The sequence below is a fragment of the Sinohyriopsis cumingii genome, chromosome 16 (assembly GCF_028554795.1).
Source record: "Sinohyriopsis cumingii isolate HCF-2022 chromosome 16, ASM2855479v2, whole genome shotgun sequence".
Classification (NCBI taxonomy): Eukaryota; Metazoa; Mollusca; class Bivalvia; order Unionida; family Unionidae; genus Sinohyriopsis; species Sinohyriopsis cumingii.
Window position 1 is genome coordinate 93,148,265 of NC_142976.1, and position 17,462 is coordinate 93,165,726.

Here is a 17,462-nt window from a genome sequence, read left to right on the forward strand (position 1 = left end):
AATCATTGGCTGTGGGAGGTTGTATATCTTTAAATTGAAAATATGGCCACATTATTTTTTATTTCTTTTTAAATTTAGCTCCACCCAAGTTGGTCAGACAACCAACTGATTTCATTCCCAACTCCGCAGATTCCACCCCCATAACCAGCAGACAGCAATCGGCCTTTCCTGATTCCAGAACTGAGACAATCAAGGAAACAGAGTCTGTCAAGGAACCAGGGAACAAGAATGTTGTATCTGTTTTCTGTAGAATCCATGAGGGAAAGAGTTGCATTTCTCCTTTCAGCATATCTCCAAGGCAGCTGGTATGAACACACATTACTGTACTATAAATGATTGATTTAATCCTTGTTTGTGTAGGTCATAATCTTTGCATGTTTAGCCATCCATTCAAAGATACTTAATAGCCATGCAAATTACAGAACTTGAACTGTGCTGATGGAAAATAGATACATACTCCTAAATGCAAACCGTAACTAAGGTATGACAGACAGACAGACATACAAAAGTAAAATTATATGCATCTACAAATGTTGTGGTTGGTCAGAATTCAAGATGGAATCAGAAAAGTGCAGGATGCCAGGCCCCCAAAAAGAGCACAAAGTGCTTGAAATTCTTGTGAAAGAACAGGGTTTCAGTCCCAAAAAGAGGGCACAGGGTGCTTTAAATTTTTGTTAAAAGTCACTTAATTTATTGTTTTTTGTACATGGTACAAGACTAATTCAGTTAGAAAATGTACCATTTGAAAAATATATCATACAGTTGCTTTTAATTAACTTCACAAAAGTTAGCTGTCAAAGTAATAGTAGAAACCCATCAAAATTGGCTGCTGCATGATACAAGAGAATTTGTACTCATTACATCATTAGTATGCTGCAGTTTGCATCTCCTCTTTTGAATAATCCCTATAACTCGAACACTTCTCTGACATGAATATTTTTACGATAATTAGACTTTCCACTTGTCTAAATCTGACTTGAACCAAACTGTATGTAGACAGGATTGAATAATGTACTCTGCTTTGCATAAAACCAGTTAGTTGCTGATCTTGTCTACTACCAACGACCTTCAAAAGTTCTGACCCCAAACACGTGTCACTTAGTATTGGATCAGTTTTCTATCTTTAAACAGCACATTCCTTGTATTCATTCATGATAAATAAAGCCAGTTTATGTTTGCAGATATTTATTCTCATCGATGTCGGGAAGTCACAAAATGAAAGCAGGAGTCTGAGACAATCAATTATGCTTATTTTAAATATACACATCTTTTAAACAATGCAGCAAAACACAACAAAAAACATATTTATACATAATATCGTTAACTATTTTGTTTCTTGTTTGCAGATACATAATTTTTTTAGCTGTCAGTTTAAATGGGGTTAATTATCCATAATGGCTGTAATCTAATCTAATAATCATAATGGATGAGAATACCATTCACTTTATCAAAATTGGTCCATAAGAATTAAATTCTTATTTAAGGAAAAGTGAGGGACCTCTTTCATCTGTAAGCGTTTCATCTGAATCAGATTGATGTCCAAAGTCAACGTTTAATTAAAAGCTGTCCTTTATGAAAAATGAAAGACAGTATATTTGTCTGTTGTGCCTATTGCTTCAATACAGTATAATGAATGGGAAACAATTTAGCAACGGTTATTTAAAATTTGTTTATCTGACACTCAGATTTGTTTTGCAAGTGTCTGACATTGTTTTATGGTTTGCATCAGGGTGTTGAAATGAGAGTAATAAATGTAAAACATACATAGCGGAGACATTTTGCACTTTGCAGAAATTGTCATGTACATATGATGTGTATACTTTTTATTCCACAGGTAATTCCACCGAAAGGCAATGACAATATCACTGTCAGTTTTACACCTTTCCCTACAGAGGAAGTGACGACTGATATCAACTGTTTTGGCTTTGCCCTGGGATACATGAGTCTGGATGATCCAGTGAGTGAACACTTCGCTTTCACTAGATATTTCTTCTGTCAGTCTGTTTGTCTTCCTATCTATATGTCATTCTGTTTGTCTTCCTATCTATCTGTCAGTGGATCAGTCAACCAATCAGTCAATCTATCTGTCTATTTTCCTGTCCCTCTATTGTTTGATGATTGATCAATGGATAGATGCTTGTTATTTAAAAGAATAGAAAATTGTGCACAATTTTAATAAGACATACATTTTGCAGTTTATGAAAGCAATTAGGTTATAACAATATAATGCACAGAAAAGTTAGCATATGGTTTTTAATGAGTCATAATATAATATGATGAATGCAGGGACATGAAATGTTGCTAGAATTAAAAGGTGTCAGTATGTTATGTAGGTGACATCTTTACTGCATAATAAATTAGTAAAAATTTTTGTGCCAAACAATATTTACTCATTAAAAACAAGTTTATGAAAATATATTATAATGCATATTTTTATTGCAGAATGTTGCAGAAACTCCAGGGAAAGTCAAAAGGTTACAAGCATATAAAGCATCCAAGTTGCGTCTAGACATGACAACTCATGTTAAGCCTGCTCTGTAAGTTATTAATTCCTACACTGCTGTCAATTATGCGAAGTTAATAATTCGTACACTGCTGTGAATGATGCACACTAAGTTAATAATTCCTACACTGCTCTGAATGATGCATTTTTCAATCTTTGTTAGGGAATATTGTCCCCACAGCTTGCACCAAGAGCATCTTGTTGGTTAATAGTTGAAGTGTCCCCATGGCTTACAGCAAGCACATCTTTCCTGTTACTAGTTAAAATGTCCCCTCTGCTTACAAGATGTTTATATGGTATTCCCACACTATCATGCTGTTCTGCTTCTACAGTACTCCTTCACTATAATACTGTTCTGCTTATACAGAACTCCCACAATATCATGCTGTTCTGCCTAAACATGCATACTATCACATGGTTCAGATTATACAGTACTCTTACACTGTTATGCTGTTATTTTTATACAATACTCCTGCTTTTATTCTTAGATGGTATTCCTCCACTGTCACTCTCAGTTGCTTATATGGCACTCTTGCACATCCATGGTGTTCTGCTTACACAGTATTCCCTCACTATGATGTTTTGCTTACACAGTAAATTCTGCGCTATCATGCTTTTCTGTTCATATGATACTCCTACACTATCTTACTGTTCTAAACATATGATACTCACACACTATCATGCTTTCTGTTCATATGATACTCTCACACTATCATACTGTTCTAATTATATTATACTCCCATACTGTCTTTCTGTTCTAAACATATGATACTCCCACACTATCATACCTTTCTGTTCATATGATACTCCCACACTATTATGGTTTTCTGTTCATATGATACTCCCATATTATCATACTGTTGTGTTTGTACATTACTCTTGGAATATCACACTGTTCTGCTTATATAGTATTCCTGGACCATCAAATGATTCTTAATATGCATACACCTATACTGTCATACTTTTCTGCTTATACACTCGACCAACTATTTTGCTTATACAGTATTCCTGCACTATCATGTTATTCTGGTTAAACAATATTCCCTCACTATAACACTCATCATTGTGAGCCATAAAAGTGAACTGCCTTATATGTGAGTTTGCCTTACATTGAGGTCTTTTAAACATAATGCTGCCAGACTGCAACATCAGCCTAAGTGGTTAGAATGTCCACATCAGATGCTGGAGGTCACAGGTTTGAACCCTGGCTGAGTTACACCAAACACATGAAAATGTACTAGCAGCTGCCTTTCTTGACTAAGTGTTAAGAGGATAGTGTTAGGACTTGTCGGCCAGGTGTCAGGCTGATGTGACCGCATGGGACATGATGCTACGTGTCTGCAGCATGATACCTCACTGCTAGACATCACTAAAAACTGCCACACTGCAGTCATCATATTGATATGAATACAATTGTTAAAAATCTAAATCACACAGACAAATACACATAATGCTTCAAGATCTGCCAACCCTTTCTCAATCAGGCAGTTGATATTTATTAATAAGTTTTCACTAAGGTATAACACAATATCGTGTTCTGCTGTTGTGGAAAACATGCATTTAAACAGTGTGAACTGAGGTGGATGCAGCATAGGCAGACATTATGTTGAACTCAAAAGTTTATTAAGTAAGTTTATTAAGTATGCTTATATCCTTATCATCGCAAGTACAGTTTCAGAAACTGCAGTTCCAAACCTTAAAGAACTCAAATGTTTTGGGCTTGACACAATCTTTTGCATAACACCTCTCTTTTGCATATTATCTCTCCCACCACAAGACATACTCACATCAACACATCATCAATAAACATAACTGTTGCCCTTCCTGCTTTTTTCACCAAGAATCTGAATTTTCGTTTTTATAGTTATGTGCTGATTGTTTAACATTTTAAGAGGCACATTGTCTTTTTCATCTTCATTGTGTTTTTGTTCATTGGATGCCATTGCTAGAAAAAGCAACATCTTCATAATGCTGGTGTTTTGCATCAAAAATATGAACAATTGAAAGTGACTGATATACTCCTGTAAAGTCCAACTGGTTCCTTGATTAACTTCACTGAATCGACTGTGTAGCCCAGATTTGGATCAAACACAGCAAGCCAGTATCTGATTTTGATTGCATTGGTTTGTATTTTCATAATTGTTGGTAGTATTCTGTAACAGTAATTTAAGGGTCATTTCAATAAGACATTATGGTCAGATCTGTACATATATGTGTGTGTGTGTGTGTGCTTGATAAATATGGTAATTGTGACATTTTTTTTGCAGATTAACGATAGAACCTGCAGATGAAGAGGGTATGAGGTACCGATCCGCCATGAGTGATCTTCTACAGGAAAATGGAGCAGTATGTTAATTTCTATGTGGAATATATTATAAAGTAGAAAATGAGAATGCTTGAGATAATTGGAAGGTTGAACACCCAAATCTTTGTTTTTATAAATTCCAAGTCTCACAAATGTTGTTGTTGGCATTCAAGGGGTTACCAGGATGATGGATATGTGGGTTACTTTTAATTCAGGTAGCCCAGCAGGCTAGTACATAATATCATGACTTGTTCTGCCTTTTTAAAAACAAAACTATTGTAACAATAATAATAATTAAGGAGTTATTTTAAGGAAAAATGTAGTATTAAAGTCCCTTTTTGGATACTATCAGATTCTTTTCATGGTTGCATTTGGGGCTACTAATTTTGAAACTGTTGTACACACAAGTTAGACATATTTGGGGGACTGGTGCTAGTTCATATGAACTGAAAATTTGACTAATCGATGTGTGGATAATTTAGGTCTAATAAAAAGTGGACCTGTCTAGTCTGGTCTTGACATATTCTGGATCACATTCTATTTTAATCACAAACACAGGTTTGTCTTACCTGCTATGAATTAAATATTATACTGGGTATTCCAGCTCACTGCCTAATCTGGCCTAAATAATTGAATGTCCCTGTGGTCAGATTATAGGGGCTGAACTGCACTAGTTAGAGCCCTGTTCAGCAAAATCAGAGAGTCCTATAGTTATGATGTCCACCTGGCTGTCCATCAGCTGCATTATTTCTGTAAGATGACTTTATTAGGAATTTTTGGATTTTAACTTCATTCGTTATGCAGATTTATATTTATGAGATCATAAATGCTTGTCCTCGTAATTGACTTTTCCAGGAATTTTATATATGGTTCAATATTGATGAGTTATGGCCCATGATTCCCTTTCCTACTGACTTATTTCAGCAGCTTAACATTACCATGATTTATTGGATTTCAACCAAATTTGGCATGTGGCTTTATATTGGTGAGGCCTTGAATGAGTTTACTTTCCAACATTCTACAAAAGTATTTATAGGAGTTATGGCATGTGGCTTTATATTGGTGAGGCCTTGAATGAGTTTACTTTCCAACATTCCAACATTCTACAAAAGTATTTATAGGAGTTATGGCATGTGGCTTTATATTGGTGAGGCCTTGAATGAGTTTACTTTCCAACATTCTACAAAAGTATTTATAGGAGTTATGGCATGTGGCTTTATATTGGTGAGGCTTGAATGAGTTTACTTTCCAACATTCTACAAAAGTATTTATAGGAGTTATGGCATGCGGCTTTATATTGATGTGATCTTGAATGTGTTGATTTCCAGCATTCCACAGGACCATTTACCGGAGTTGTGCCTCCTGAGTTTGGTTTCTACAACTGAAATTCAGCCAAAATTGGTTTCTGACTTAATTTTGTGACCAGACCTTAAAGGAATTTGATTTCCAATATTTTACATAATCAGACTTTGAACAGATTTGATTTTCATTGTTTCACATCATCTTTTTCAGGAGTTATTTTCACTGATGGTCCTACCTTTCTGTTCTGCAGCATAACTTTACATGGGATTGTTGAGGGATTTTTTTTAGAGGGGGAGGTATGACAACTTATTTGATGGGACCTTCCAAAACTTCTATTTCCAGCATTCTTTTACGTTATTGACAGGAGTTATGCCCCCTAATTGCCCACCCATTGATTTTGCTTTCTTGAGCATTACTTCACCATTGATTGTATTATCTGAGCCATTTTTGACTTATAGTTTATATTAATAAGACCTTGAATCAATTTGACGTTTAGCATTCCACATCATCATTTGGAGGAGTTATGGACCTTAATGGATAGTTATGGACCCTTATTTCCATTCTCCTATCTTTGGTTTCTGCAGCATAACCTAACTAAGGATTTTTTAAAATTTAAGACAAATTTAATTGAGAAGACCTTGAATGAATTTGATTTGAACCTAATTTAGCATGCACTTTTATAACTGATGCAGCCTTGAAATAATTTGTTAGAATGCACCTTTATGATTGATAGGACCTTGAATTAGTTTGATTTGTTGTTGTTGTTGTTCAAGGGTTTAACGCCATTTTTCAGCACAAGATAGGCTATACACGGCGGCCAGTATAACTGGTGGAGGAAGAACCCTGGAAAACCCAGGGAAGAACCACCGACCCACGAGAAGCTACTGGCAGGCTTTCCCACATACCCATGCTAGCCAAGCCTTGGACTCGAACCCATGCAGACAGAGGTGAGATGGCAGTGATCCGGAATGGTGAGCGCTTTAGACCACTCGGCCACTCGGGGCCCCAGTTTGATTTGTAGCATGCCATGATATATACAGGAGTTATGGTACCCCCACCCCCAATTGTCTGTCATCTTGACTTTAGTTTCCATGGCATTACTTTACCACGAATTTTTATATTTCAACCAAATCTGGCATGCTGAGACTTTGAAATGAATTTAATTTCCAGCATTCCACATGATCATACGAGTTAAGACCATGATTTCCTGCCCTTCTGATTTTACTATGTTTATGTTTAGCATTGCTTCAGTAAGGGTTGTTGAATTTCATCTACATATGACTTGCTGCTTTATGTAAATGAGACCTTGAATGACTTGGATTTCTAACAGTGTACATTATCACTTAGAGCAATTATGGCCTCTGAATTCCCATTCATCTAACTTGTTTTCCAACACAGGTTTTCCTCTGTTGAGGCCTTGCCAAGAAAATTGTAGTTTGAGGGGCACTTGTGATGAACCCATCTTCAATAGTATTAGCTAACCTTCCATAAATATACAAATCTCATACATTTGACCAAAAATGTTAGTGAATAATTTAAAGTGTGCAATATTTAGAGGGAATGTAAGTAATTTCTTTGCAAAGAAATTTACTGTGTCATGCATGTACAGTAGAAATGGTCATGCAAAACTACATAAGGTGAATTTATGCTTGCATCAAAGTATTACTAATCTAAGTTCAGCTACATGCTCATAAGAAAGTTGTTAATCAAAAACAGCTCATTGTATTGCTGTGGAGATTATAAAATCTTCAGCCAGTTACAAATGACATTACTTTCAAAGCTCATTGTATTGCTGTGGAGATTATAAAATCTTCAGCCAGTTACAAATGATATTACTTTCAAGGCTCATTGTATTGCTGTGGAGATTATAAAATCTTCATCCAGTTACAAATGACATTACTTTCAAAACTCATTGTATTGCTGTTGAGCTTATAAAATCTTCAGCCAGTTACAAATGACATTACTTTCAAAACTCATTGTATTGCTGTGGAGATTATAAAATCTTCAGCCAGTTACAAATGACATTACTTTCAAAGCTCATTGTATTGCTGTGGAGATTATAAAATCTTCAGCCAGTTACAAATGACATTACTTTCAAAACTCATTGTATTGCTGTTGAGATTATAAAATCTTCAGCCAGTTACAAATGACATTACTTTCAAAGCTCATTGTATTGCTGTGGAGATTATAAAATCTTCAGCCAGTTACAAATGACATTACTTTCAAAACTCATTGTATTGCTGTGGAGATCATAAAATCTTCATCCAGTTACAAATGACATTACTTTCAAAACTCATTGTATTGCTGTTGAGATTATGAAATCTTCAGCCAGTTACAAATAACAATACTTTCAAAACTCATTGTATTGCTGTGGAGATTATAAAATCTTAAGCCAGTTACAAATGATATTACTTTCAAAGCTCATTGTCTTGCTGTGGAGATTATAAAATCTTCATCCAGTTACAAATGACATTACTTTCAAAGCTCACTGTATTGCTGTGGAGATTATAAAATCTTCAGCCAGTTACAAATGATATTACTTTCAAAGCTCATTGTATTGCTGTGGAGAATATAAAATCTTCATCCAGTTACAAATGACATTACTTTCAAAGCTCATTGTATTGCTGTGGAGATTATAAAATCTTCATCCAGTTACAAATGACAGTACTTTCAAAGCTCATTGTATTGCTGTGGAGATTATAAAATCTTCAGCCAGTTACAAATGACATTACTTTCAAAACTCATTGTATTGCTGTTGAGATTATAAAATCTTCAGCCAGCTACAAATGACATTACTTTCAAAGCTCATTGTATTGCTGTGGAGATTATAAAATCTTCAGCCAGTTACAAATGACATTACTTTCAAAGCTCATTGTATTGCTGTGGAGATTATGAAATCTTCAGCCAGTTACAAATGACATTACTTTCAAAGCTCATTGTATTGCTGTGGAGATTATAAAATCTTCAGCCAGTTACAAATGATATTACTTTCAAAGCTCATTGTCTTGCTGTGGAGATTATAAAATCTTCAGCCAGTTACAAATGATATTACTTTCAAAGCTCATTGTATTGCTGTGGAGAATATAAAATCTTCATCCAGTTACAAATGACATTACTTTCAAAGCTCATTGTATTGCTGTGGAGATTATAAAATCTTCATCCAGTTACAAATGACAGTACTTTCAAAGCTCATTGTATTGCTGTGGAGATTATAAAATCTTCAGCCAGTTACAAATGACATTACTTTCAAAACTCATTGTATTGCTGTTGAGATTATAAAATCTTCAGCCAGCTACAAATGACATTACTTTCAAAGCTCATTGTATTGCTGTGGAGATTATAAAATCTTCAGCCAGTTACAAATGACATTACTTTCAAAACTCATTGTATTGCTGTGGAGATTATAAAATCTTCATCCAGTTACAAATGACATTACTTTCAAAACTCATTGTATTGCTGTTGAGCTTATAAAATCTTCAGCCAGTTACAAATGACATTACTTTCAAAGCTCATTGTATTGCTGTGGAGATTATAAAATCTTCATCCAGTTACAAATGACATTACTTTCAAAACTCATTGTATTGCTGTGGAGATTATAAAATCTTCAGCCAGTTACAAATGACATTACTTTCAAAACTCATTGTATTGCTGTGGAGATTATGAAATCTTCAGCCAGTTACAAATGACATTACTTTCAAAGCTCATTGTATTGCTGTGGAGATTATAAAATCTTCAGCCAGTTACAAATGACATTACTTTCAAAACTCATTGTATTGCTGTGGAGATTATGAAATCTTCATCCAGTTACAAATGACATTACTTTCAAAACTCTTTGTATTGCTGTTGAGATTATGAAATCTTCAGCCAGTTACAAATAACAATACTTTCAAAACTCATTGTATTGCTGTGGAGATTATAAAATCTTCAGCCAGTTACAAATGATATTACTTTCAAAGCTCATTGTATTGCTGTGGAGATTATAAAATCTTCATCCAGTTACAAATGACATTACTTTCAAAGCTCACTGTATTGCTGTGGAGATTATAAAATCTTCATCCAGTTACAAATGATATTACTTTCAAAGCTCATTGTATTGCTGTGGAGATTATAAAATCTTCAGCCAGTTACAAATGACAGTACTTTCAAAGCTCATTGTATTGCTGTGGAGAATATAAAATCTTCAGCCAGTTACAAATGACATTACTTTCAAAGCTCATTGTATTGCTGTGGAGATTATAAAATCTTCATCCAGTTACAAATGACATTACTTTCAAAGCTCATTGTATTGCTGTGGAGATTATAAAATCTTCAGCCAGTTACAAATGACATTACTTTCAAAACTCATTGTATTGCTGTTGAGATTATAAAATCTTCATCCAGTTACAAATGACATTACTTTCAAAGCTCATTGTATTGCTGTGGAGATTATAAACTCTTCATCCAGTTACAAATGACATTACTTTCAAAACTCATTGTATTGCTGTGGAGATTATAAAATCTTCATCCAGTTACAAATGACATTACTTTCAAAGCTCATTGTATTGCTGTGGAGATTATAAAATCTTCATCCAGTTACAAATGACATTACTCTTTTACCGGTCTTTCATAGTGAAATTAGTTTCACTGTATTTAATTTGTTCTGACTTCAAGAGTTTGAAACTTACCTGGATAACCAGAATCCAATCTTGTAAGAATATAGTGTACAGTTTTGACTGTATAAGAATCAGTATACTGTACAGTTTTGACAGCATTACAAGAATCATTATACTGTACAGTTTTGACAGAGTGTAAGAATCATTATGCTGTCATTATACTGTACAGTTTTGACAGTATATAAGAATCAGTGTGCTGTACAGCTTTGACAGTGTATGAGAATCAGTGTGCTGTACAGCTTTGACAGTGTACAATGATCATTATATTGTATTGTTTTGACAGTGTATAAGAACCATTTAGTTTTATTGCAATGCTAGTACACTACTGAGCCAGGTTGTTTTCTATGTACAATATAAAAACCAAGGATATTTCAAGCATAATTTTCTTCATTTTGGCAGTTCTATGTAATTTAGAGCTTAAATCTGTAAATATAGTATTAATATTGAGATTTATATTTAAAGATTTGCACGAAGTTACATTTGACCATTTTATACTGCCACTTTGAAAAATATTTATGTTTTTCTTTGTCCGTGCATTTGAATATCTGTCCTCTTGTCCAGCCTACAGTTTTTATGTATATATATACCATCTGAAACCTGACTTGGAGTGAAGATCCATCTTAGCATAAACACTCAGTCACAAAGACTCAGTCACTTTACACAATTATTCAGAACTTGCTTTGAAGCCTGACTAAACAGAAACAGGTATCTTTCAAACTCCTGGTCAGTAAAAACTCTTGTTGTGTTAATGTAAATACACACAGTACAAAGTTTCATTCTATTTTCTCAGCTGAAATTGGAGTCTCTGAAAATCTGCAGTGTGATGTTGTCAAATTTGACTTTGACCCCGCTTACATTTCGGCTTATGACCAAGAGGCCATTTTGTCTGGTTGAATTAGACCCTTCCTCTAATCCAGAGAAATCCAATAGGGCACACTGGACAGATTTCAACACCCTGAAGCCTCGGCATAATCTAATTGTGAGTATTATATATGAAATATAATTCAGGGTGTTGTATTATGTGTGAAATATAATTCAGTCTGTTGTATTATGTATGAAATATATTTCAAGATGTTGTGAGTATTATGTGTGAAATATATGTCAAGATTTTGTGAGTATTATGTGTCAAATTTAATTCAGGGTGTTGTATTATGTATGAAATATAATTCAAGGTGTTGTATTATGCATGAAATATAATTCAGAGTGTTATGTATGAAATACAAAAGATGTTCTGAGTATTATTTATGAAATAATATTCAAGGTGTTTTGAGTATTATATATGAAATATAATTCATGGTATTGTATTATGTATGAAATGTAATTCAAGGTGTTGTATTATGTATGAAATATAATTCAAGGTGTTTTGAGTATTATGTATTAAATATAATTAAAGGTGTTGTATTATTTATAGAATATGATTCAGTGTGTTGTATTGTTTATTAAATATAATTCCAGGTGTAGATTTGTTTAGTCTAACTAGCATATGTATTAACTTTTTTTCTGAAATTAAAGATTTTCATGAAAAATTAGTATTTGTCACAGATTGGAGGCAAATGATTATAAAATGATCAAAATCAGATATCTCCAGCACCATATAATCAGTGTAAGTACAGAGTCATTAATTAAACACTACTACAGTGCCATCTGCTATAGTGAATACAGATATGTTCTTTTCATAGAATTTTGCTGCTTAATCCCCTTTCCTATTCATTTATGGCTATTGAAATTTATATTTCATATTTTCTATGGTATCTGTTGAAAAAACCAAATAAGAGCAATCATTGGTTATTTTTGAAAAAATATGTCCTATGCTACTTTGTCTACCGATGTGAATTTGCTGTTGCAGTGTTTTATTCCCATGAAGGATAACTCACTAATAGTGTGGAATTTACTGTCATGTAATCTGTAGCCTTGTATCAGATGTACATCTGATATGAAATCATACAACCACACCATCATGCATTATATCACTTGGTAACAACAATGAGTTGGAGTTGAGCATATAGCCTTCAGATTGAAATTAGAACCTCTACTCAACCAACTTCATGCCTATGGGTGTATGATTTGCAAGGATAGATTGTGCAGTTATACTCTGTGCCTTTGTCTTACCATTTAGTACAAAAGACATGAAAAAGAAAAAATACTTACCTTCGTTGTATTATTGGGTATGGAATTAACACATTGTCGTCAGTTACTAGATATGGATTGCTGTTATGTTGACAGTGTAAAGGTTTGGATGAAACAATACTCAAATGAATGGTCTTGTTTGATCCAGCTCCTGAAGCTGTTAACTTGACACAGAGGCGTAGATGGGGGGGCAGGGGGGTACATATGTCCCCGGGCGCCAAGGTACAGGGGCGCCAAAAAGAGGCTTACAACGTTACATTATAATAAGTAAACAAGGGTAATATTCAAAAATGTGATTAAACGGGGAGGGGGCTGGGGCGCCAATTTTATAGTTCGTCCCCGGGCGCAAAATATCATAGCTACGCCTCTGACTTGACATGATAAAGTATTCCATATCAGGTTATGGTACAGATAATCTGTATTGATTATGCCTCAGTTTATGACAAGCCTGCTCTAGCTTTGTACCACTTTGTAGTATCACATTTATGAATTCCTATTTTGTTTAGGCCAAGGTTGCCTTCATCACTACAACAGACCTTTTATCTGAGATCTCTGACAAATATTTGGAAGGAAGCAATGATGAAAGTGACACCTCTAAGGACATGGGTGGAAGAGTTGAGGTCCAGGACAATCTGATTGTGGAATTCAATAACACTGCACAACAGGTATATAGCACAGTTCCTTCTTCTATTTGTATAAGCCTAGTCCTTTATTAGAGCATCAGTCTATTTTTGGGACTCTTGTTATAAGCCAAACTCTTTATTAGAGCATCAGTCTATTTTTGGGACTCTTGTTATAAGCCTAACCCTTTATTAGAGCATCAGTCTATTTTTGGGACTCTTGTTATAAGCCTAGCCCTTTATTAGAACACCAGTCTATTTTTGGGACTCTTGTTATAAGCCTAGCTCTTTATTAGAGCATCAGTCTATTTTTGGGACTCTTGTTATAAGCCTAGCTCTTTATTAGAGCATCAGTCTATTTTTGGGACTCTTGTTATAAGCCTAGCTCTTTATTAGAGCATCAGTCTATTTTTGGGACTCTTGTTATAAGCCTAACCCTAGGTATCATATCTAAATTTCATTGATGTACATGTAACCTTGGTATCATATCTAAATTTAATTGATGCACATGTACCGTAGGTATCATATCTAAATTTCGTTGATGTGTACCCTATGTATCGTTGATGTACATGTACCTTAGGTATCATATCTAAATTTCATCGATGTACATGTAACCTTGGTATCATATCTAAATTTCATTGATGTACATGTAACCTTGGTATCATATCTAAATTTAATTGATGTACATGTAACCTTGGTATCATATCTAAATTTAATTGATGTACATGTACCGTAGGTATCATATCTAAATTTCGTTGATGTGTACCCTATGTATCGTTGATGTACATGTACCTTAGATATCATATCTAAATTTCACTGATGTACATGTAACCTTGGTATCATATCTAAATTTCATTGATATTTACCCTCTGTGTCGTTGATGCACATGTACCGTAGGTATCATATCTAAATTTCCTTGATGTACATGTAACCTTGGTATCATATCTAAATTTTCTTGTACATGTAACCTTGGTATCATATCTAAATTTTCTTGTTGTACATGTACCATAGGTATCATATCTAAATGCTGGGGTTTGACCATGAACTTCAGTTTTATGTTTGAAATGTTTTGTGAATATTCAGCCTTGCCTCAGTTCCATTAAAATTCTCAAAATTTCTCCTCAAATTAAGATTTTATATTACCTTGCTTAATACTTGAGTTACTATTGGTATTTTTGTCATAGCTAGAGACAATGGAAAATGGTTCAAATTAATTTGTAAAATTTTACATATGGAAGTCATTATATTTTTTTAATAAAGAGTTGAGGAATTCCTCAATATTTCCTCAGAGATAAGGCAATGATCATGTATTGAAATTTAAGACTTTATGAGATCTAATCCCTGTTGTCTGATGAGTACTGTTTAAAAATAGTATTACCAATCAGTAAAAAAAGATGTTAAAAAATTTCAATTTTGATAAATAAATTTTTAGATATCAAGTGAAACCAAGGCCAAATCTACACTGTGCAACTAAAGAGTTGGCCTTGCAGATATGAAACATTCTGAGCACTAAAACTTAACTCCAGCTTTCAGAATTGTTTGATTTTTTAATAACTGCACTCCAAGTAAGGTCTGAAACAAAGTTATCATGTTATCATACCATGAGTATCTGTGCATATACTTCACATTTTGATGATATTTAAAGACACTGTTTTAGAATTTTTGAGTCCTGAGTCATAGTTCAGTTTTTGTGCACAACAGTTTCATGACTCTGAGGCCTGTTTTACACTGAGGCCTGGTTCTATAAATGAAGTAAACAGCCTATTCCCTGATATGTTATTATGTTAATGTCATTGCAGATCTGGGTCTGTTTGAAATTGTGTGACAGTTATATGAGGTAAATATAGTGTTTGATGCTGATGATATGGACAGTTACTAGAATTATCTGATTATTTAATTCCAGGTTGTGCCTCTCCATGCAACTCTGATTGTGCCACAGCTTGAGTTGTCAAAGGAGTCGCTAGATTTTGGCACATGTCTGGTAGGTCAGGTTCGGGAGTTGCAACTTATGATCTTCAACAACACCTCCTCTCACACCAGCTGGTCAGTCGGCATCGGTAAGCCAGGGTACTGCTTACATATCTTGTGCGCGTTATGTATGGGCATGTTTCAAGCTATTCCTTTAAAATCATTCATGGGGGTGAGGAAAAAAAGTGTAAAATACATATCTGCTGTTGCATTACATGAAGACAGATCTGAGAATCTTCTATTTGGAGGTAAACATGTGTTATACATGAGAATCTTCTATTTGGAGGTAAACATGTGTTATACATGAGAATCTTCTATTTGGAGGTAAACATGTGTTAGGTGGCGCTCACCAGATAATAAGTACTTTTGAGAGAGTGACGTATGTAAGGTGAAGTAGTTCGCATTTAAAACATGCACAGTGGAGAGAATGTTTGCATACCTCTATGCTACATTAATGTAATGTGGATGATATTTCTTTTGGATATTGTACTTTTGGAAATTTTACATGATTTAAGCACACTGCTAACTAAAATGACTGCTCCCTTGTGTTAAAAAATCAGTCTGAATTAGTCTAAAGTACACTATACTTAGCAGCTATTAAAATAGGGAAAATGAATTTTGCCAGACTAGACAATACCAGCTTCTGAAAGTGCAATGAATGAATTACCAAATATATAAAATGTAAAAAAAGTTATCGGCTCTTTTTTATACAAATGACCTCTGAAATTCAGGAAGTGAAAATGACCAAGTAGAGCTAGCACTTTTTTGAAAGGTGCACATTTGAAGTAAGGCCAAGCTGTATACTCTATAACCCATAGTACACCCATCAATCATACACCAAAATAAAGGGAATTAAAGGTTCTTTGCATTATACCTAAGATATACAAGGTCTTTTTTAAATAGCCAGTATAACCAGTGAGGAAAGCCGGGGACATTCTTTTTCTTTAAATTCCCAACCCTATGCAAAATGCGAAACTGTATAGCGCCACCTTAAAGAAAATAAAAAAATGTTTGCAATTATTTTTTTTTATTTTCATATAATTATGTATGATGTTCTGAATAAAATGGTACATTCATATTGCGTTTAAGCATGAAAATAAGCTAATTATGATCATTTTTCTCTTGCTTACATAATTTGCCATGAGGTATGTTTGTGTGAGTAGTGACCTTAATTATGGGGAAATTAGAAGACTTAGAATATAGGAATAGAGTCAACTTAAATTTAAAACTGTTGCAATAAGTGACAGAAATATATGGTGAAAATGTTTCTTTTCATTTATTTGCAATGAAATAAAAAAATAAATGATGAGAAAGTGAATTCGCTTCTTCCATATTAAACAATAGGCAAATATTTTACACTTTGACCTTTGACCTTTATGAAGCTGATGAGTTACCTCCCTTTTCTAATTGTAAAATTCATTGTTGATATCTCAGAAATAATTCTGGCTAGTTTCATGTTCCTATCATTCAGCATAACATTGGTTGCTATGTTTACAAAATGTAATGTGCATTCTTAAAATCGCTCACTTTTATCATGGGGGGGGAGGCTGGACTTGTTAGAGACTCTGACACTCATAAATACTGTTCTGTGGGGAAAAAAGCACGAGAATTATTCATAAGGATTGTTTTGATGCTTGCGACTTAAATGTTTCAGCCATATAAACATAATTAAATCAAAAAAAATAATACCTACATCTTCTTTATGGTGGCGCTCACCAGATAATAAGTACTTTTGAGAGAGTGACGTATGTAAGGTGAAGTAGTTCGCATTTAAAACATGCACAGTGGAGAGAATGTTTGCATACCTCTATGCTACATTAATGTAATGTGGATGATATTTCTTTTGGATATTGTACTTTTGGAAATTTTACATGATTTAAGCACACTGCTAACTAAAATGACTGCTCCCTTGTGTTAAAAAATCAGTCTGAATTAGTCTAAAGTACACTATACATAGCAGCTATTAAAATAGGGAAAATGAATTT

At 34.0% G+C, this 17,462-nt stretch overlaps 1 protein-coding gene across 3 annotated transcripts in view; it reads left to right on the top strand.

The window, feature by feature from the left end:
- The window catches only part of LOC149781001 (deleted in lung and esophageal cancer protein 1-like), a 122,086-nt gene that overhangs the window by 93,508 nt on the left and 11,116 nt on the right, over positions 1-17,462 (top strand). For all 3 annotated transcript variants that reach the window (XM_089938114.1, XM_089938116.1, XM_089938115.1), the window contains 7 exons: positions 79-305; positions 1,835-1,957; positions 2,443-2,537; positions 4,771-4,849; positions 11,553-11,741; positions 13,396-13,554; positions 15,413-15,566. In XM_089938114.1, the coding sequence (XP_089794240.1) occupies positions 79-305; positions 1,835-1,957; positions 2,443-2,537; positions 4,771-4,849; positions 11,553-11,741; positions 13,396-13,554; positions 15,413-15,566 (1,026 nt within the window). The remainder of the gene's footprint in view (positions 1-78; positions 306-1,834; positions 1,958-2,442; positions 2,538-4,770; positions 4,850-11,552; positions 11,742-13,395; positions 13,555-15,412; positions 15,567-17,462) is intronic.